This window comes from Elgaria multicarinata, chromosome 3 (genome assembly GCF_023053635.1).
Source record: "Elgaria multicarinata webbii isolate HBS135686 ecotype San Diego chromosome 3, rElgMul1.1.pri, whole genome shotgun sequence".
NCBI classification, from domain to species: Eukaryota; Metazoa; Chordata; class Lepidosauria; order Squamata; family Anguidae; genus Elgaria; species Elgaria multicarinata.
The window spans coordinates 148,621,148-148,641,697 of NC_086173.1; the positions used below are offsets into that span (position 1 = coordinate 148,621,148).

A 20,550-nucleotide genomic window follows, 5' to 3' on the forward strand; every position below is an offset into this window, starting at 1 on the left:
TTATTAAAACATTTATTATTAAATGCTATTAAATTATTCTTAAAACATTTATTTATTAAAACATTATTGATTAAAAATATTGAAACTATGTATGTACCGCTCTCTAAGTGGCTTCTAAAGACGATTTCTCGTTTTATTCATTTAAAGGACTTATGTACCGCTGTCTGGAGAATAAAATCCACAGACACCCCCACCTAGCCCGAGAATGCAGGAGTGGAACATTCCTGCCCTAGAGCATTGTGGGAGGAAGGGAAGGTGGCCGGGGAAGCAGCTCACCTTCTCCAGCCAGTCGAGGGTCACGATGGGGATGCCCCGCGCCAGGGCGCACAGGAACTTGACCGTGCGTCGCACGCGGTCCGTCACAAGGTGGGTGCAGTCGAAGACGGACTCCGCTAGAGAACCCCCGAGCTCCGTCACCACGCGCTCCCCCTCCTCGTCAATCACCCCCGTGAATAGCACCTAGGTCGGGGCAGGGGAGAAGATGGGGCAGCAGAGGGGAAGAGGATGTCATTCGAGAGATCCAGGGCACCTCCAGGGCACCGGCATCTTTCTCACAGAATCATAGAACAGTAGAATGTGCCACTGGGTCCAAAACGGTCAGGGACCCCTGCCCTATGCGGCTTGTGCAAACTGGGAGCTCTCACATTCTACTTCTTGGGGTGGCTCCTCCTTGCTCTGACCTTGCTCAGACAACACGTTAAGCCACAGTGGTTAAGCATTTTGAGCTAAACATGATGGCTTAGCGTGTCGTGCGAACCATTCCTAACCATGGTGGCTACATAACCGCAGTTTAAACACGCTGACTAACCATTTGCGGCAAAAGGGTTAGCGGCCTAAACATGGCTTAGCGTGTTCATAGAATCATAGAATAGCAGAGTTGGAAGGGGCCTACAAGGCCATCGAGTCCAACCCCCTGCTCAATGCAGGAATCCACCCTAAAGCATCCCTGACAGATGGTTGTCCAGCTGCCTCTTGAAGGCCTCTAGTGTGGGAGAGGCCACAACCTCCCTAGGTAACTGATTCCATTGTCATACTGCTCTAACAGTCAGGAAGTTTTTCCTGATGTCCAGCTGGAATCGGGCGTCCTTTAACTTGAGCCCGTTATTCCGTGTCCTGCACTCTGGGAGGATCGAGAGACAGACAAATCTGTTGTCTGAACAGGCCCAATGTCTTTTGCCCTCTGGAGCAGACCCCGAGGTGGACTGGGTAGGATTGACTCTGTCCAAAATAGCTGGGAAAGGGATGAAACCAAGCTGTGGGGCAGGCTTTGCTCAGGAGGGGAGGGGCAGAACACAGTGTTCCAGGGAAGGGAAGGGTTTTGTGGCAGGGAGAGCCTTTGCCCTCCCGCGAACCAATGCCCACGTGGGTCGAATGCTTCCCCAACCCCCTCCGGATCCACACTGGGCAGCCGGGGTGACTGCCCTCTGGCCACTGCCCCATTATACCAACCTGATTTGGGAAGAAGGGTGTGTCTAGACCCTGTGACGCGGCAAAGCATTGAGGACTTTACAATGCTTTCAATATCTGAACGGGTGGTATGTTGACGCCACCTTCAAATGGATACTTATTTGGATATTTGGTGCACTTTTGCTACCTATAATCGTTAGAAAGTTGTATGCATTTCATATACCTTCATTGGATATACACAAACCCTCGCACGTATAATTAAAAATAGGAAATTTCTCTCTCTTAAGTTTTGCAGATGCCTGCGAACCTCCCATTCAGGATCCCTTCACAGGGAGCCACTGGAGGTGTCTGTGGGCGCCATGGTGCCCGTGAGCACCGTGTTGGAGAGCCCTTACATAGGGACACAGGAAGCTGCCTTGTACTGTATTGTTGACACTGAGTAGCTGTGATCCTCCAGTGATTCAGGCACCCGTTTTTCTGGATAGGTTGGAGATCGGATCTGGAACTTTCTACATGGAAGGCATGTGCTCCACCACAGAGCTATGGCCCACCATTTCCAGGCTGAGGGGACCCAAAGGTAGCCCTGTAAATAAGTCTACAAAAGTTAGTAGCCTGCAAAAATGTTCAGCAGCCTACTGGGGACTGGAAGAAGAGGGACCAGCCCACTTATTCGCCTGTATGCAACTGCTTGTCGCCTATGGTGACCAGGCTGGTGCCTGAAGAGTTCCCGGACCAAGACTGCTCAAGCCGTTGCTTTCCCCCCCCCGCCCAAGCCCAACTCCCCCCTCCCACCCCCAAAAAAGAGGTGCTTGCAATACCTTTGGGGCAGGAACACCAGAGCCTGCTGCGCCCTGGGACTGGTTCCAGGACTGGGCCCTCCTTCCCGCCGGCTGGCTTTCCGTGCTCAGACGCTGTGACCTCCTTGCTGAGGGTGGAGTGGACCGCATGGGCTCCTAGGGGGAATGGGTGAGAGAAGAAAGACACAGTTGCACCGGGGACTGAACATCTTGCCGCTTCAGCCAACCCTCTGGCTAACAAGCCCCTCCCCTTCAGTCCATCAGACAGACACCCCGTCTCCTGGCGGTCAAGTTGCACTGACACAGAGTGACCAAGCGGCCCTCCCCCTGCAATTAGCCCCACCCACTGGTTGCTGTGCTTTACTATCGGGCTGGGCAAAAGGCAATTGGGATCTACCAGTAGATCTCTGAGTCACTTGCTGTTGTTGTTGTTATTATTTGCATTTATAGCCCATCATTTTTCCTCCAAGGGACCCAAGGAAGTGTACACAATCCTCCTTCTCTCCATTTTATTCTCATAACAACCCTGTGAGGTAGGGTGGGCTGAGAGTCTGTGACTGACCCAAAGTCACCCAGTGAGCTTCCATGGCTGAGTGGGGATTAGAACCCAGATCTCCTGACTCCCAGTCCAACACTCTAGCCACTATGCCACACTGGCAAGTCTTCCTGTCTCCCAAAGATCTAACAACAGTGACAACTAAAGGCTTTCTTTTCCTCTTAAAAAGGGCGGCTGAAATCAAGAAATCTTGAAGGGCTGGGGGGGGGGGGGCGGGATGGACCCAGAATAGGTTTGTGCATAGGTTACAGGTCCTTTACTGAAAACAAAGTCCTGAAGACAAACGTTGCGCAATTCCATGTCTGCCTTCCTGAGCCGCCATTTTGCACCTGGCGCCCATTGGTAAAACTCGGGGTTTGGGTGAGAAACAAGGTGGTAAAGCCTAAAGCCTGCCCACCTCTGTTTTACTCCAGCAGCCTTCCCCAAAGCTCGTGGGCCCTCTGATGTTTTCAACTCCCATCTGCCCCGGCCACCACAGCTAATGGCTAGGAATACTGGGAGTTGTCCCCCCAAACGTCGTGAAAGAACCAGGCTGGGGAATGCAGCTGCCTTCACAAGAGCCCAAACTAGCCAGGGTTAAGAGTGGTGCGGCGTTTCTCCAATGGGGAGGAGGTGGGAGGGACACAGGGGTTCAGCCAAGGGGCAATCTTCCGGCTGGAAAGGTAAGGTATGGATTCAGCAAGACATCACTTGCTTCGTTTTCATGTTAGGGAATACACCTAACATGGTTGAAAAATTCTCACCTTGCAGATCCTGAAGAGGTAACTTATTCAAGTCTTCCCACACCCTGCCAAGGGCTCAAAGTGCCTTTCATGTACTAACCCTTGGGACAAAGCTGCAATTTGGGCCGCTAGCGTGATCCCCATGTTACGAATATGAAACTTAAAGAGATTGTCACTTGGCTCTTCATCATTATATTACACTGCAACTGAAAAGGACAACCACAAGGCTGCCACCGCCACCACCACCACTAGCCAGGGGGGGTGGGACAATGACAAAGCAGGGACTGGGTTCACATGCAACGAGAAACCACCACGGGAGAATTTCCCAGCTAAGCTTTCTTGTTGTGGTGGCGACCGCCATTTTGAATATTCAAGCCATGGCAGAAGCATGCTTTAGGTTGTCGTTACATATGAACCTGGCAAGGGTGGGTTGCTGGGGTGCTTGACAAGCCACCCAGAAGCCATGGGCTGTTTTAGGATTGTGGGTGGCTTGCCAGAGAGTTTCGGCTATTGGGCGGTATAAAAATGCAATAAATAAATAAATAAATAATCAATAAACAACCCACCCTTATCAGGTTCATACATAACGACAAGCTACAGTGCGCTCACGCCGTGTTCAAAATGGTGTCTGACGCAGCGACGGAGAGCCCCACTGGGAAATTCCCCCATGGCAGCTTCTCATTATGAGTAAACCTACCCAGGATGGGAACAGCTAACCCATCTGTCTGCAATTTCACTTTTTTTATCCAGTGTTCCACACTTTCTTCTTACGAGCGAATTGCTTCAGCTACCGGGCAATATAGACATGTGATAAATAAACACAGACTTGCTGCTCTCACTGCAGTTCTACCCACCTGCCCCGGCTTGGCGCCTGTCCCAGAATCCTTTGGGCTCGGCGTGCTCCCTGAAGCACTCCCTGACCGCGTGCTGGCCCGGGTCCTGGGCAGCTCCGGCTGCCGTTCAGCCACAGGTTCAGCCGCTGTTCCCCATTTCCCCCGTTTGGCTGGCACCCTGGCCGCTGGGCTGACGGCAGCCTTCGCCGTCTCTTCCTTCAGCCTGCTGGCAGCACCAGATTCCCTTTGCGAGCCCCTGGTCCGGCCCGGATGCACGGCACTCGTCGGCTCCCTGTTCCTGGGCTTCTTGACGGGGCTCACTTCCTCTCCCTCCGGCTCTTCCGACTTGGCCTCTGGCTCCCCCCTACACTGCGCCGGGTGGGCGAGTGGCCGCATCCCCCTGCGTCTGGTGACGGGGGCAGCTGGCTCGCTGCGCCCATCTCTGTCGCCAGATCCCACCCGGCCACGGCGGCGGCGGCTTTGCCGTTCTGGCGCAGGAGCTGGGGAAGCAGCAGCCGTGGAGGACCGGAGAGTGCGCCGTTGCCCGGGGGCCGGAGATTCAGAAGCCTCCTCTTGGGCACGCTCCGCCACCTGGAAATATGAAAGCGCGATAAGGCCTACACAAGGAACGTCTAGGAGGTAGGACTCCTGGGACCCCAACAGAACAGGAGTGGGTTGCAGCCAGGGACGGGGGAGGGATCTGTTCAGCTCACATCTTACGTCATTTAAATGTGAGCTTGCAGAATTTTACACTTTCAAACTGAAATACAGGGCATGTCTCCACCATAGGGTGTAGAGCAGCCTTCCTCAACCTGGGGCGCTCCAGATGTGTTGGACTGCATCTCCCAGAATGCCCCAGCCAGCTGGCTGGGGCATTCTGGGAGTTGTAGTCCAACACATCTGGAGCGCCCCAGGTTGAGGAAGGCTGGTGTAGAGGAAGAGAGAGGGGAGGATCGCGGACTTACCAGCTTCTGCGATCCTCCCCCAGCGTCTCGACGGCCGCCTGACACCCCAGAAGGATGTCGCGCCCGCCATTTTTAAACAACAACAACAACGGAGAAGAGTACAATTGTGCTCCAGTAATACACTGAGTTTTAAAAACTCCAACCGAACCCGTTCCCCACTCCTGATGGGTACAGACTGCCCCCGCTCAGCTCCATACCCATTTTAAGTGCCCCGCTAATCGGGGGAGGATGGGATGACCCAGGAGCAGCAGTCCCATGGCCCATGCTCCGCGGGATGGTCCCGGGACCTTGGAAAAATCTGGTTTTCTGCGGTTCCCTATGTCCCGGGGAAAGTCCCTGGACGTTCCGAGTTGCCCCCAGGATCCCCTAGGCCTCATTTGGACGCAGAGGGATGATCCAGGGACTACTCCAGGATATAGGGCTGGTGTAGACATGTGCGTAGTTGTCCTTTGAAATTCACATCCCTCCAAATTTTGCAGCGGAGTTCTCTGATCAAAGACGGTGTACAAAAAGGGGAATTAACATTCAAAAAATGCATTATAATGGGGGGAAATGGCTTGCAACCAATGTGCAAATTAGGCAAAAAGGCACCTATCTGAAGAGTCGTGCACAAAAACGCTTATGAATTTTCATGCAAACTTTTTTGAAAAATACCAAAATCTCAAACTTTGGAACAAGCCAAATTAAAGCTTGGGGAGAAAAAAAATAAGAAAAGAAACTGAAATGGACAGGAGATTCTTCCCTCCTTCTTTGTCAGAGCTTTTACTCATGAAGGACGTGAGGTTGATCCCAGACCCACCTGCTTGGCATCTCTTGCTTCTCCCGCCGGCGTTGAGCTCCTTTCTTCCGACTCATCATCAACACGAGCTGGAAGAGGCAAAGCGTGAGATCATAGAATAGTAGAGTTGGAAGGTGCCTATGAGGCCATCAAGTCCAACCCTCTGCTCCATGCAGGAATCCACCCTAAAGCATCCCTGACAGGTGGTTGTCCAGCTGCCTCTTGAAGGCCTTTAGTGTGGGAGAGCCCACAACCTCCCTAGGTAACTGGTTCCATTGCCGTACTGCTCTAACAGTCAGGAAGTTTTTCCTGATATACAGCCGGAATCTGGCTTCCTTTAACTTGAGCCCGTTATTCCGTGTCCTGCACTCTGGGATGATGGAGAAGAGATCCTGGCCCGCCTCTGTGTGACAACCTTTCAAGTCCTTGAAGAGTACTACCACGTCTCCCCTCAGTCTTCTCTTCTCTTTTCAGGGCTAAACATGCCCAGTTCTTTCAGTCTCTTCTCACAGGGCCAGAGAAATGTTGCACAGGGCTGCTGGAACTGAGTGGCGCAACCTCCCATTCCAGCTACCAGGGGGCACTGCTGTGCTGTGGAACGCCACGTTCCTTCCCGTTAACAGTTGGGGAAATGGTTCCAAATCCCCCACGCCGACCCACCAAACCAGGACTAGGCAACCTAGTGCCCCCCTGATGTTGTAGACTACAACTCCCACCATCCCCGATGATTATTTGTGCTGTTTGGGGCTTCTGGGAGTTGTGAGCCAAAAACAACTGGATTGTCTGTCCCTGCACAAAACCCTGCCTTCCTCTTGGAGGACTCACGGAGTCAGATCATCCCAATGACTTGACTATTCAAAACTTGCAAAAGCTGGTTGATTGGACTGTGCCACCCCTGCTGCCCCCACTAGTCCCACGCATGCCAATTATTTGGACCAGAGGAGATTGCCTTGGGAACTGGCACAGCTCCTGGGTGACTGCTGGACCTAAGAAAGCCTCCATTCAAACCAGGGGCAGGCCACCGATGGGCCTTCTGGAAGGCAGCCTCTGGTCCTCTCCCCCACATCTGCCCCCACATCCCCTCTCCCATTTCTTTCGTGGCCCCACGGAGAGGCCGACCAGGGAGCTCTTTCCCCATCCTAGCTGCCACACTCCAGGTTTCTCTCTCAGTCTCAAGAGAGAAACTATAGGTTGCGGCTGCCAGGATATCTTTTGCTTAGGAAGAAATAGCAGGTGCCGGAGGACAAAAGAGTTTCAAAAGCCCCCCCCCCCCGACTAGGCTAGGGGAGTGCAGCGAGGGGGGAGCCATGCTATCAAGCACCTTCCTTGCCCTGGCAGGGAGGGGGGAAGCCCCTTCCCCATTGGGATAGATAGGAAAGGGGACACTTGCGTCTGTGAGCAAGGGAGCGTCGCGAGAGTTGCGTGCTCAAAAAAATGCGCTCTGTACATGTGCAGGGAGAGAGGAAGGGGGAGCAGAGAGGACGTCAGCTTCACCCACCCCTGGCCTTGCCCACACCACCCTCGAAATGCTGCCCACCCCTGATTTGGACCCCAAAAGATGGGACAGAAAGGTGTTTTTTTGGAAAAAGGCAACGGATGGGACACGTTATGGTTGCATCCCTATGCGTCCCAATGCCACGTCCCAAGACATGTGTGCGTTCTTCCTTTTCTCGACAATGCCTCCCCGCCCCCCCCAGGCATCCTCATTGCTCACCTGCTCTGTCCCGTGGCTGCGACAGTTGTGCAGGGCTTCTGCCTTCGGGGGCCACCTGCTCCTCGTTCCTGGAGGCCCCTTTGACCTCCTCTTGCAACGTTGAGGGTTGGCTGTTGCCAACAGGGGGCGCCTGCCCTGAATTGACAGTCTGGGCTTCCCCTTCCTTCTCCGTTTCCTCCGCAGTGGTGCCCCCTGCTGGCTGGGAGACAGGCTCCATACAGGGCACTCCTATGGGGCAAGCTTGAGTGCTGTGCCCCGAAAGGCTGGCAGCCTGCTGCCCCCCAGAGGCTGAAATCAAAACTACAGGCTGGGTCGTCTGTTCAGGCAGGTGAAGGGAGATCGGTTCCGTCTCTTCCTCCGCCTCGGAAATGAAGGCCTGGGTGGGCTCTTCGGACAGCCGCCTGGGCTCCGTACAGAAGGACTGAGTAGCTTCCAGCACGTACGCGTCTGGATCCGTGTCGTCGTCTTTCAAAGGAGAGCTGCACTCTAGGCGGAGGGGAAAGAAGGGGGCCAATTCAGACAAGTCTTCATTCTCCCCTTAAGTCTGCCTTCCCCAATCTGGTGCCTTCTAAGTCTGTTGCACTACACCTCCCATCATCCCCAGCCGGTATGGCCAATCCAGGGAGGATTGCAACCCAACACATCTAAAGGGTGCCAGGTTGGGAGAGGCTGCGTTACGCTAATCCATGGGTCTCTCTGACCCTCATACGGAACGAGTTGGGCTGGTCTTCTCTGTTTTTAAAATTGGGCTCCAGGGATTATCCTCCTGCTAACCCAGCCTTGCCCAACCTGGTGATGCCCAGGTGTTTTGGATGACACCTCTCAGCATTCCTGACCATTACTGTGCTGGCTGGGGGGGGGGGGGAGTGACAGGAGCCCTGCTGGATCAGACCGAGGGTCCATCTAGTCCAGCACTCTGTTCACACAGTGGCCAACCGGCTGTTGACAAGGGACCCACAAGCAAGACACGGGTGCAACAGCACCCTCCCGCGCATGTTCCCCAGCAACTGGTGTGTATAAGCTTACTGCCTCTGATACTGGAGGTAGCACAGAGCCATCAGGGCTAGTAGCCCTTGATAGGCTTTTCCTGCAGGAATTTACCCGACCCTGTTTTAAAGACATCCAAATTAGTGGTCATCACCACTACTTCTTGTGGAAGTGAGTTCCATATTTTAACTATGCGCTGTGTGAAGAAGTTCTTCCATTTAATTGTCCTGAATCTCCCACCAGTCAGCTTCATGGGATGACCCCAGTAAGTTCTAGTTTTATGAGAGGGGGGGGGAAATGTCTCCTTGTCCAGATTCTCCACACCATGCATTATTTCGTCCACTTCTATCAGGTCTCCCCTTAGCCTCCTTTTTCCCAAGCTGAACAATCCCAGCTGTTTTAACTTTCCCTCACAGGGGAGATGCTCCAGTCCCTTGATCATTTTAGTTGCCCTTTTCTGCACTTTTCCCAGCTCTACAATATCATTATTTAGGTGTGGTGACCAGAACTGGACACAGTACTCTAAGTGCGGGCGCACCATAGATTGGTATAAAGGCAGTATGATACTGGCAGTTTTATTCACAATTCCTTTTCTAATAATGCCTAACATGATGGGAGCTGTGGTCCAAAACATCTGGAGGACACCAGGTTGGAGAAGGTTGTGGTAACCCAGCCTTCCTCAACCTGGGGCGCTCCAGATGTGTTGGACTGCATCTCCCAGAATGCCCCAGCCAGCAGAGCTGGCTGGGGCATTCTGGGAGTTGTAGTCCAACACATCTGGAGCGCCCCAGGTTGAGGAAGGCTGTTTCAACCCAACCACAATGGTCCTCTCTCCACCGTTCCCTCTTCCTTTCAGAGATTGCCTCACCTGGAGTGTTGACGGAGCTTCCAGGGGAGGAGGGCACCGTCACCGAGGCTATGAGAAATCAAAACAGAGGATGGGGTGAGAGCTGACCTCACCACCACCCTACACAGTCAGTTAAAGCACCTCACCCACTCACACCGCCTCCAAGGGACATCTCAGGTACGCCTCCTTTAGCATCTTGGCACGTAAAAAAAACATGTGCTCAAAACTATGAAGAGTTATTCTAATAAAACCAGGATGGGGTAGACATGGCCTGCCAGAGTTATTTATTCATAATATTTATGTACCATCTTTCATTACGAAATCCCAGGGCGGCGTTCAAAATGCAGGAAAACAACAATTAAAGTAAAACTACAAAGAGAAAAAGGGCAAGGGAGATCAATCAAGCTGGGTACTAGCAAATGCCTGGGTAGGCGGAGCGGTTTTTAACAGGCGCCTAAAGGTGTGTCAAGGGTGGTGCCTGTCACCCCGCAGGAGGGAGGGATTTCCAAAGGCTGGGCGCCACCCTCGAAACAGCTGTCAGATGTACCTGTGCAGGCAACAGGGCTACCCAGAGGCCCTTATCTGTAGATCTCCATAAATGGGCAGGTCGATATGGGGAAAGGTGCTCTCTGCTGTGGTTGGACTGCAACTCCCATCAGCCCCAGCCAGCATAGTCAAAGGTGAGGGATGATGGAAGTTGCAGTCTAATCCCATCTGGAGCATCACATGTTCCCCTGTAATAAGGAGTTCCCAGGTGGATTTGGTGCAGAAGAGGTGTGCAAGGTGAGAGATGTAAGTTGATTCCAGAGTTTTACTGATCCCTGTCAGTCAAAAGAGGAGGTCCTGGACTGACAGGATTAGTGCGAACGGCGCGGTCTAAGGGAGTGAACTGGGCCTGCCCCTGCCCCTGCCCCCGCCCCCACTCGAGTTAGCACTTAGGGGTGCAAACGAATCCACGAGGAAAGCTGCCATGCGGACAAGGCCTAAACTGACTCACCTTTCCTGAGCTGGAGCTGGGTTGCCTTTAGATCCCCCGCTACATCAAATGCCTGCGTGGCCTCCTCTTCCAGGGCGCAGCTGGAACCTGGTGGCAGGAGGAAACACAGGAAAGGTGTTACCCGTCAGTGAACGGCATATTAGAATAACCCGGTTTGTGGCTGGCGGGCCTCCAATTTATTTAATTTTTTTAAGTTGGAAGGAGGAGCTGAAGGGAGACTAGATTGGACTCTGATGTGCCGACACTACGCTCTTCGTGGCTCACCTCCCAACTCCTACTGTCATCCCCCAGGTGTCAATGCAGAGGCCACCCCATTCTCCCCACAAAACTAAGACCCTTCATAGGTTGACACTTAAGAATACCAGAAGAGCCGAGGCTGGAGCAGACCAAGAGTCCGTCCAGTGCAGCGTTCTGCTCACACCGCGGCCAACCAGCTGCCAACCCACAAGCAGGACATGGGTGTTACAGCACCCTCCTGCCCATGTTCCCCAGCAGCTGACCTCTGATCTTAGAGGCTGCATATAAGCCATCAGATCATCTACAGGGGCCCTTCTCCATGAGCCCCTGCCAAAGGAAGTGAGGCAGGTGGCTACTAGAAGGAGGGCTTTCTCCGCTGTGGCACCCCGGTTGTGGAATGAGCTCCCCAGAGAGGTCCGCCTGGCGCCTACACTGTACTGCTTTCGTCGCCAGCTGAAGGCCTTTTTATTCACTCAGTATTTTAACACTTAATCTTAACTTAAATTTAAATTATACTGTTCTAACTCTGTGTTTTAATCTTATATCAATTTTGCTGCGTGGTTTTATCCTGGTTGTGCTTTTTATACTGTATTTTGTAATTGTGCTTTTAACCTGTTGGTTGTTTTATGATGGTTTTAATTTTTGTGAACTGCCCAGAGAGCTTCGGCTATTGGGTGGTATAAAAATTTAATTAATAAAATAAATAAATCAGGACTAGCAGCCATTGGTTTAGGGGTCTTACGTATCATAAGAACTTAAGAACACAAGAAGAGCCCTACTGGATCAGACTAAGGGTACACCTAGTCCAGCACTCTGATCACACAGTGGCCAACCAGCCATCGGCCAGGGACCAACAAAGCAGGGCATGGTGCAACAGCACACTCCCACCCATGTTCCCCAGCAACTGGTGCACACAGGGTTACTGCCTCGGATACTGGAGGTAGCATCAGTGATAAGTCTAAGAGAAACGACTGTGAAAGGCTGCCTCCTACTGAGCTAATAGGATTTCCAACACTGACTGTGAGAATATAAGGCATCTTTGACTAGGTCAGGGATCCCCAACACGGCACTTGCGGGCACCTCTAATGGCACCTGCACAGGTCTGTATGTTATTTTGCCAGGTTCTCCTTCCTGTCCCTGAATCCGTCACTGATCAGCGGGCAGGAAGAGAAAACAACGCAAAGGGGAGAGGAGAGAGAATGGAAAGGCTAGGGAGGGAGGGAGGGAAAGATGGCTAGGGGTGGAGAAGGGAGAGAAACAACGAGGCTAAATATTGGGAGCAGGAAGGGAGAAAGAGAGACAGAGCAAAGGGGAAAGGTCTGGGTGGACAGAAGACTGGTGAGAAGAAGGGAGAAACAGGTTCTCAGGATGCAGAGGATTTCTTGATACAAAGCCCAAAGCGTTTCGGCCTGTGCCTTTCCAAAGGCCTTCTTCAGGGGGTTGTCGGAAGAAGCCTGCAGATGTTCCTCTTGACACTGGGCTGCCAGTCGCCAGCCGGTATCGGATGGCGCAGCCCAGCGTTAGAGGGAAATCGGCAGAACCGGTTTCTCCCTTCTTTTCACCTGACTTGGATGCTTTCCTCCTTTGGTTTGTTTGTTTGTTTGTTTATTTATTACATTTCTACACCGCCCAATAGCCGGAGCTCTCTGGGCGGTTCACAAAAATTAAAACCATTCATAGTATAAAACAACAGTATAAAACCATAATATAAAATACAATATAAAAGCTCAACCAGATAAAAACAGCAGCAACGCAAAATTACAAATTTAAAACACCATGTTAAAATGTATTTGTTAAAATGTTGGGAGAATAAATAAATAAATAAATAAATGTTGAATAGAAGACTGGGCAGGACAGGAAGCCCCTGTTTCCATTCCCCCCCCCTTCTCCAGCCTCTAGCTTCATTGTTTTTCCTCCTGCCACACCGCTTGACGAGTCAGGCCCTCGGAGAGTCACATTCTTCATGGGAGCCATTTTGTGGTGGCGCCCACAGCAGTTTCTCGAACTCCCAAAAGGGCTGGGGACCCATGGGCTAGAAGGTTTAGTACATACCATCGTTTAGGAACATTAGAAGAGCCCTACTCAATCAGACCAAAGGCCCGTCTAGTCCAAAGTGGGCAAACAGATGCCCAAGGAAAGGCCACAAGCAAAATGTGGGGCCAATATTCTTCTCCCCGCCTGCCCCCCTGCCCCCCATGGACCGGCAATTCAGAGGCATGCTTCGATTCTGGAGGGACACTGAGGCCATCTTAACAAGTAGCTATCGATCCTCCACTGCTCACTCCTAGTTCAAGACGTTCAAATCCACCTCCCCAACACCATGAATTTTTCTTGTTTAACTTCCTCCCCTGCTAGGGCTCCCACGCCTACCCAATTCAGCCTCCAGCAAACCTGGTGCCCACCCCCCACAACGAGATGTCTTGGACTACAACTCCCATAATCCCTTTCCTTGCCATGCTGGTTGGGGATGATGGCAGTTGTAGTCCAAGACACCTGGAGGGCGCCAGGTTGGGGAAGGCTGCTGCAATACAAGGATGCAGAAAGGCTATCAGCGACGGCCATTCCTACCCCATTCCATCCAGCAGGGACGTCTAGCGCCGCTGGTAATGGGTGAGGCGGATGCTTAGCGATTGTGATACCCACACAAGCTGAACGCAGCCTGCTTCAGTCAGCCAAAACTAGGCTGACAACTGTTACCCAGAGGACCTTCGCTTCTGCTGCTCCCAGATTGTGGAATGGCCTGACGGGAGAGATCCGCCAGCTTAACAGTCTTTCTGAATTTAAAAAAGCTATAAAGACTGATCTCTTCCGGCAGGCCTATGCAGTCGAATTTTAAGATGTCTTAAAAGACTTTAGGATTTTAATAATGTATTGGTTTTACGTTTTTAATCAGTTTTATATATTTTAGAATATTTTTCATTTGATGTTGTTCCCCGCCTCGATCCAGAGGGAGAGGTGGGTGAGAAATAATAATAATAATAAGCATGACTTGGCAATACCCGTGATGTCCGTCTAGAAAAACCACCATGAGCGAGAAAGAGACAATAACAACAATAATAATAATGTTGTAAAGGCTCTAAAAGCTGCAGCTCCTGGCCTGACAAGGTCTAATCCGCTCTTCTCCCAGACAGCCCAGGAATCCTGGTCTCTCAACTCCTGCTGGCTTTATCCCACTACACTTCACTCCTCTTTCAGGGGAACCAGGCCTCCTGCGGCATTCCTTACCAGCCTCTGCGGCATCTCTCGGAGTCTTCCCAATCCTGGGAGAGGAGGTCTCGGTAGGCAGGAAACACTGCGTGGCCTGGAAAGCCAGATCAGCATCATCTGGGGGAAGAGAATGGAGAAAGGAAGAGAAATGGTGGAGACCAAAGGAGCCTCATATTTCTGACATTCAGGCACGCGTGTCAATGCTTTTACAGCCAAAATGGAACCAACGCACGGTTTGCAGAAGCACCAAATGATCTTAAGGAACCTACTGCCCCCAAGAGGATGGGGGAACCCAAACACAGCACAGTGAGGACTGGGCGTGCTCAGTAGGCACTGATGGGGCAGGGGCGGAATGGAATGGAGTATCCCAACAGAAGGCATGGCTTGAAAACAGAATAGGAGCACTCCACACTGCAGCGTTTTGTTGCAGGCCCTACTTGTGAACCTTATATCCCAGCACGCACTGCTCCCATGTATGCAGCAGAACGACCGACTGGTACAAGGCCCTGCTCAGTGCACACTAGAGGCCTTCAAGAGGCAGCTGGACAAGCATCTGTCGGGGATGCTTTAGGGTGGATTCCTGCATTGAGCAGGGGGTTGGACTCGATGGCCTTGTAGGCCCCTTCCAACTCTGCTATTCTATGATTCTATGAACTGCGCAAGGCAGAGGCGGCCGCTCCACAGCTCATAGGGGCAGCAGTAGTGCAATGCGCAGATACCTTCCTGTAACATCGCAACATGTGTTGCACCAAGATTAACAATGGTTGGACCTTACGTGAGCCGCACTGTGGTTGTCTAGACAGACCACAGGACTGGGATATTTAAAAAATCAATTAAGATCCCCAATTAGAGAGGCCCCAACTAGAGAGTGCTGGATAGAAATGGGGCGGGGGATTAGAAATTTGTCTTGCTTTCCTTCCTCTCACCATCAGTAGCACTGCCGTCTCCTGAACGGGACTCGTTGCCCTCTGCATCCGTATCTTCGTCCTCTTTGCAAGGTTCACGGTGGACTCTCACAGCCATTAAGGAGCCGGCCGCTTTCTCCCCAGCTACGGCGGATCTCACGGGGACCAATAACTGAGTGTCTTGCTCTTCCAGGGGTTTCTCTGGCAGCGGGGCGCTCGCTTCCTCCACATCCGTGTCACTGTCGTCTTGGGCCACGGAGTCCTTGCGGAACGGAGAAGCCGCTTCCGTGTCTGTATCCTTGTCCGCATCTCCAATAGTTCCGGGGCTCTTCTGGGGCCCAAAATCTGGATTCCCAAAGCAGCTCCCGCTACTTCCTCCTCTGGGCCCAGCACCAGGGACAGTGTGGTTCTCCTTGGAGTCCACCTCTGGATTTTTAGCCTCTTCCTCCACGTCGGTATCACTATCCACAGAGAGAACCAGCAAAGGTGGATTCTGAGGCACAACAGACACCTTCCCCGTGACTTCAAGACTTTCTGAGGACTTCCGGTCACCTAAGGCCCTGGAGCACTCGTTGACAGCTCCGTGCGTACTCTGGGGTCTCCTGCTAGGATCCTTTACCTCCCCTACAGCATCCTCACGCCCTTCACCTTCATCCAGGGAACTGCTGCCCTGAGGCACAGGCCCCTTGCTGGGGCTCCCTTCCGCCCGTGAGCTGCTCTCCTGGCAGCCTGGAGGGTGGGGACTGTGAGGACCAGCCACATCCGAGTCCTCCACTGCCAGGTCAGCCATTTCCACATCTGTATCGCCATCGCTATCTCCAACAGGCGCATGAATCTTCGAAGGCCCATTGGGATTCTCCTCTTTAAGGGGCGCGTCCTCCACATCCGTATCGCTGTGCTCATTTTCCGTGGGCAGCAGCGCCCGCTCACACACACCTGGGTCGCCCACGGCCTCCTCCACATCCGTGTCCAGGTCCCCTTTCTCATCGGGATGTGCAAGATCGCGATCGCCTCCGGAACCTTCCGCATCTTTACAGCTATCCTCATTTGGGGGAAGGGGCTCTCGGCGGGTGAGAGGCACAGGTCTTTGATTCTCCGTCTCCCCCTCAAGATCTGTGTCATCATCATCGTCAGCCCCCTTTCCAGCCGTTGGGCGGGCCTTCAGACCCGGAAGGCCTGGTCCCTCTCCCCCCTCCTCCACATCCGTATCGCTACCCTCGCCGAGGTCCAATTGGTGGTTAGTCGCACTGCCAGCTCCTGGATTCGTCCCCACGGGCTCCTCCGTGTCAGTGTCACTGCCCACTTCTAAGGCCTTGCCGTCTTTCGCCATGTCCACCGAAGTGGGCGTGTCAGAGGCACTACCAACTCTGCCCTCATCCTCCACATCTGTGTCACTGTCCAGGTGGAAGTCCACCAGGCCGGGGTCTGTAGAAGCTGCCTGCTCTTTCGCGGTCAGTTCTCCCGAGTCTGGGGGCACTTTCGCTTCAGCCTCTGCAGCTGCTGCCTGCACAGGATGCCCCTCTGGGTCGGAAGAGGCAACGCCTCCATTCTCTAAAGGCAGCGGCTCAGCGTCCTGGCTGTCAAAGCACAGGCGCAGGGAGGGACAAGACGGATCTGTGACAGAAGCTTCGCCACTTTCCTCATCACTGCGGGATACAAGCCACAAACAATTATTATTATTATTTAGGGAGATTTGAGCATATGACACCGATTCTGGCCCACTTGCATTGGCTGCCTATATGTTTCCAAGCCCAATTCAAGGTGCTGGTCTTAACCTATAAAAGCCCTACATGGCTTGGGACCGCAATACCTGATGGAACGCCTCTCCCGACATGAACCTACCCGTACACTGCGCTCAACATCTAAGGTCCTCCTCCGAGTGCCTACTCCAAGGGAAGCTCGGAGGATGGCAACAAGGGAGAGGGCCTTTTCAGTGGTGGCCCCCCGACTGTGGAATGATCTCCCCGATGAGGCTCGCCTGGCGCCAACATTGCTATCTTTTCGGCGCCAGGTCAAGACTTCTCTCTTCTCCCAGGCATTTTAACAGCATTTTAACAGCATTTAACAACGTTAAGTTTGTTTTTAATGGACCCCAGAATTGTTGCTTTTAAATGGATACTGTTGTTTTTATACTGTTTTAATGTTTTTTAAAAATTTTGTATACTTTTGTTTACTATTTTTAATTGTTGTAAACCACCCAGAGAGCTTTGGCTGTGGGGCGGTATGTAAATGTAATAAAATAAATAAATAAAAATAAATTATTTGTATCCCGCCTTTTGCCCAATCCTGGGCCTCAAGGCGGCCTTACAAAGTTTAAAACATACATTGTAAAACCTAGGAAAAGAAATGTACAAAAAAAACCCCAACCAATATTAAAACATAAACATTTAAAATACACAACAAAATTATAAGACATTAACATAGATGGAGGGCCGGATTATTCTCCAAAGGCCTGCTGGAACAAACAAGTTTTAGCCTGCTTCCGAAAGCCCATCAAGGAGGGAGCCAGCCTAGCCTCCCCGGGAAGAGAGTTCCAGAGCACCGGAGCAGCCACCGAGAAGGCCCTCCCCCGTGTTCCCACCAAGCACGCCTGTGAAGATGGTGGGACTGAAAGAAAGGCTTCTCCAGAAGATCTCAAAGCATGGGCAGGATCATAAGGGAGAATATGGTCTTTCAAATAACCTGGACCCGAGCCATATAGGGCTTTATAGGTCATAACCAGCACTTTGAATTGTGCCCGGAAACAGACTGGAAGCCAGTGGAGCTGTTTTAACAGGGGAGTTGTGTGCTCCCTGTAACCAGCCCCGGTCAACCCTCTGGCTGCAGCTCTTTAATGTTCAACAAGAACCTTAAAGAATACAGTAAGTCACTAGACACGTCTCCTCGAGCAGTGATCCAATTAAATACATTTTAGTTGAGATTTTAATCGATTAAGTATGCATATGACTAAGAACAGTTTTGAAGAAAAAGGATATGGTTTCTAGATCGAGGGTGGGTAATGTGTCCCACATCCGCCCCCTGAAGCTGTTTTTGCACACACACCCTCTCCCTTTTTGATGCAGGTGCACTTCAACAGCAGCCACCATCTTAGAAGAGGTGTTCCCTCCTGTGCGAGGGCCTCTTCATTCATGCATTCTATTTCTATACTGCACCATATCCGAAGCTCTCTGAGTGGTTCATAAAACTTAAAAACCACTAAAATACATTGTATAAATTATAAAACCATTCACCTAAGGGCATAAAACAGATGGCACACACAACAACATATACCGAAAACAATTTCAAATCATCAGCCAGAGACAATCCAGGACCTGTTCAAAAAGACTCATCATATGCTGCAAATGCTTGAAAGAAAAGGGCAGTTTTAACCTGACAAAGTCGGTGCCAGACGGGCCTCATCAAGGAGATCATTCCATAAACTGAGGCACCACCGAGGAGGCCTCTCCCTTGTTGACGCCCTCCCAGTCTCCCTCAGAGGAGGCTCCCGGAGGAGGGCCTTGGAATCAGAGTGCAGTGAACGGATTGGTTCATGCCCAGAGAAGCATTCTATCAGGTACTGTGGCCCTGAGCCATGTAAGGCTTTATAGATCAAAACTAATACCTTGAATTGGGCTTGGAAATGTACAGGCAGCCATCTCTTCTAAGATGGTGGCCATCAAAGCATACTAAAAAAAAGCTACTTCACAATCAGAATATAGGCACTGGTTTATCCACTCAAGTTGGTTGGGTTTAGTTTCTGTTCATTTATTTGGTTCACTGTTTTTCCTTGCCTTAAATGCATCTATTGACAGATATCTTTACGAAAACACATATGCACTGTGAAGTTCAATCAGATCACAAGACCATTTAGATATATAGTCTTCAACAGCTTGATATTCCTGGAAACACACTTAGCCATCCCTGTTGACCTCAAGAGCACCTGCTAATCAAAGGTATACTCTTCCTGGACATGGAGGCTCCATTCCTAGCTATTGTGGCTATTAACCACGGATAGGGCTTATCCTTCCACAAATGAATCTAATCCTTCCCACAACAAACACACGCACACCTTTTCTTTCCAGAGAAGACAGAATTCCAGACTCTCCCAAAACAAGAAGCTACAAGGCGACATACCTTTCAGGCACAACAGTAGCAGAAGGAGAAGAGAACATGGAGGTAGCCAATTTGGACCATCCTCCAGCGCCGCCTTTGACAGAGGAGTCGGACCCTAGTGGGAGAGACAGATGAAATTAAGAGAAACAGCTACCGGGGGGGGGGGATTTTCTCCTCCTTCGCCACCACCCCTTCGTGCCTTAGCTTGGGGAAAGAGCCACTCCTTTGTAGAAAAGCCCTGAGTTTGGTCCAGAGTTCAAACCATGTTCGTCCTGGTTAAAAAGGACCTCAGGAAGCAAGGTCTCTGCCCATGAGCCTGAAGGGAGGATGATAATCAGGAAAAGAAGTGTCAAGCTGCACTGAACTTGACTGCACTGAAAGGAAGTTTCTTAAGTACCATAGGGCGGTTAGTCATTCAGCTGATTGCCCAGGTTAAAGAGACATTGCCCCACATGAGTAGGTGAACAGGAAACTTTCCGCAACACATTATCTGGTCCAGGGAAACAAGCACTGTTATCAGCAGTCTCCTGCCCAAAAGTAACTTTTTTTTTTTTTTTTTTTTTAAAGACGTTTCTAGTCCTTATGGATTAACTTGAAAACAGGCCACACGTGGTCAATGCCTTCCCAGAGCTCTGAAGCCAGGGGGAAGGATAGAGATGGGGTGGAGATAAGAGGACTCCTATTAGTCCTGGGGGGCACCGTTTAGACTGCTGAGCTCCCTACCCCTGTGATAATATCACATCCTCCGGAGCAGTAAAAGTAAAAAGCCCAAGCCTGGATCTCTTCTTCTCAACACCCACTTACCATCCATCACTGGGGGACGCAGGATCCCACCTGTCCCATTCACCACATCCTCCCCTTCCTCCTCGTCAGAATCCTGGGCCAGAACTCCTCCGAAGCCCATCTTCCTGCCCGGCGCAGGCGTCTCCTCAATGGCCAAGGCAGTGGTCTCCGCTCTGGTCTGGGTGGGTGGCACCTCCATGGAGTCATCAGGGGCACCTCCCGGGGCCAGCAGGAAGTACTGGCACCCCACGTCCCCAAAGAGCAAAGTGTCCCCGTCTTGGAGGCTGTATCGGACCTGGGGGATCAGCGCCACCCGTTGCCGCCGGGTCCGGTTCAGGCTTCCTCGATCATACAAGAGGTGGGGCCCGTCAGGGGAAGGGACCTCGATCACAGCGTGAGCTTTGGAAACCGAAGAGGCGGGCAAGCAGATCTGACAGCTTTCCAGCCGCCCAATGACATTCTCCCCAGGGTAGATCCAGAAATCTGGAGGGGAGAAAGAAATACCGTGACAGCAGCTCACGGGAAGGTTACAACAGCTGGGATTGTTTAGCTTGGAAAAAAGGAGGGCAAAGGGAGACATGATCAAGGTGTACAAAATTATGCCTGGTGTGGAGAATGTGGACAGGGAGACATTTTTCTTCCTCCCTCCAAATACCAGAACCCAATGGGGTCATCCTATGAAGCTGATGGGTGGGAGATTCAGGACAAATAAAAGGAAGTACT

The 20,550-nt window shown here is 51.7% G+C and overlaps 1 protein-coding gene across 1 annotated transcript in view; it reads right to left on the reverse strand.

Moving 5' to 3' along the window:
* The window catches only part of MDC1 (mediator of DNA damage checkpoint 1), a 28,511-nt gene that overhangs the window by 3,903 nt on the left and 4,058 nt on the right, over positions 1-20,550 (reverse strand). The window contains exons 3-13 of the mRNA XM_063122288.1: positions 19,849-20,310; positions 19,066-19,159; positions 14,974-16,598; positions 14,066-14,164; positions 10,604-10,690; positions 9,628-9,675; positions 7,773-8,258; positions 6,080-6,147; positions 4,337-4,906; positions 2,226-2,360; positions 277-459 (exon numbers count right to left, since the gene is read on the reverse strand). Coding sequence (XP_062978358.1) covers positions 277-459; positions 2,226-2,360; positions 4,337-4,906; positions 6,080-6,147; positions 7,773-8,258; positions 9,628-9,675; positions 10,604-10,690; positions 14,066-14,164; positions 14,974-16,598; positions 19,066-19,159; positions 19,849-20,310 — 3,857 coding nt within the window. The remainder of the gene's footprint in view (positions 1-276; positions 460-2,225; positions 2,361-4,336; positions 4,907-6,079; positions 6,148-7,772; positions 8,259-9,627; positions 9,676-10,603; positions 10,691-14,065; positions 14,165-14,973; positions 16,599-19,065; positions 19,160-19,848; positions 20,311-20,550) is intronic.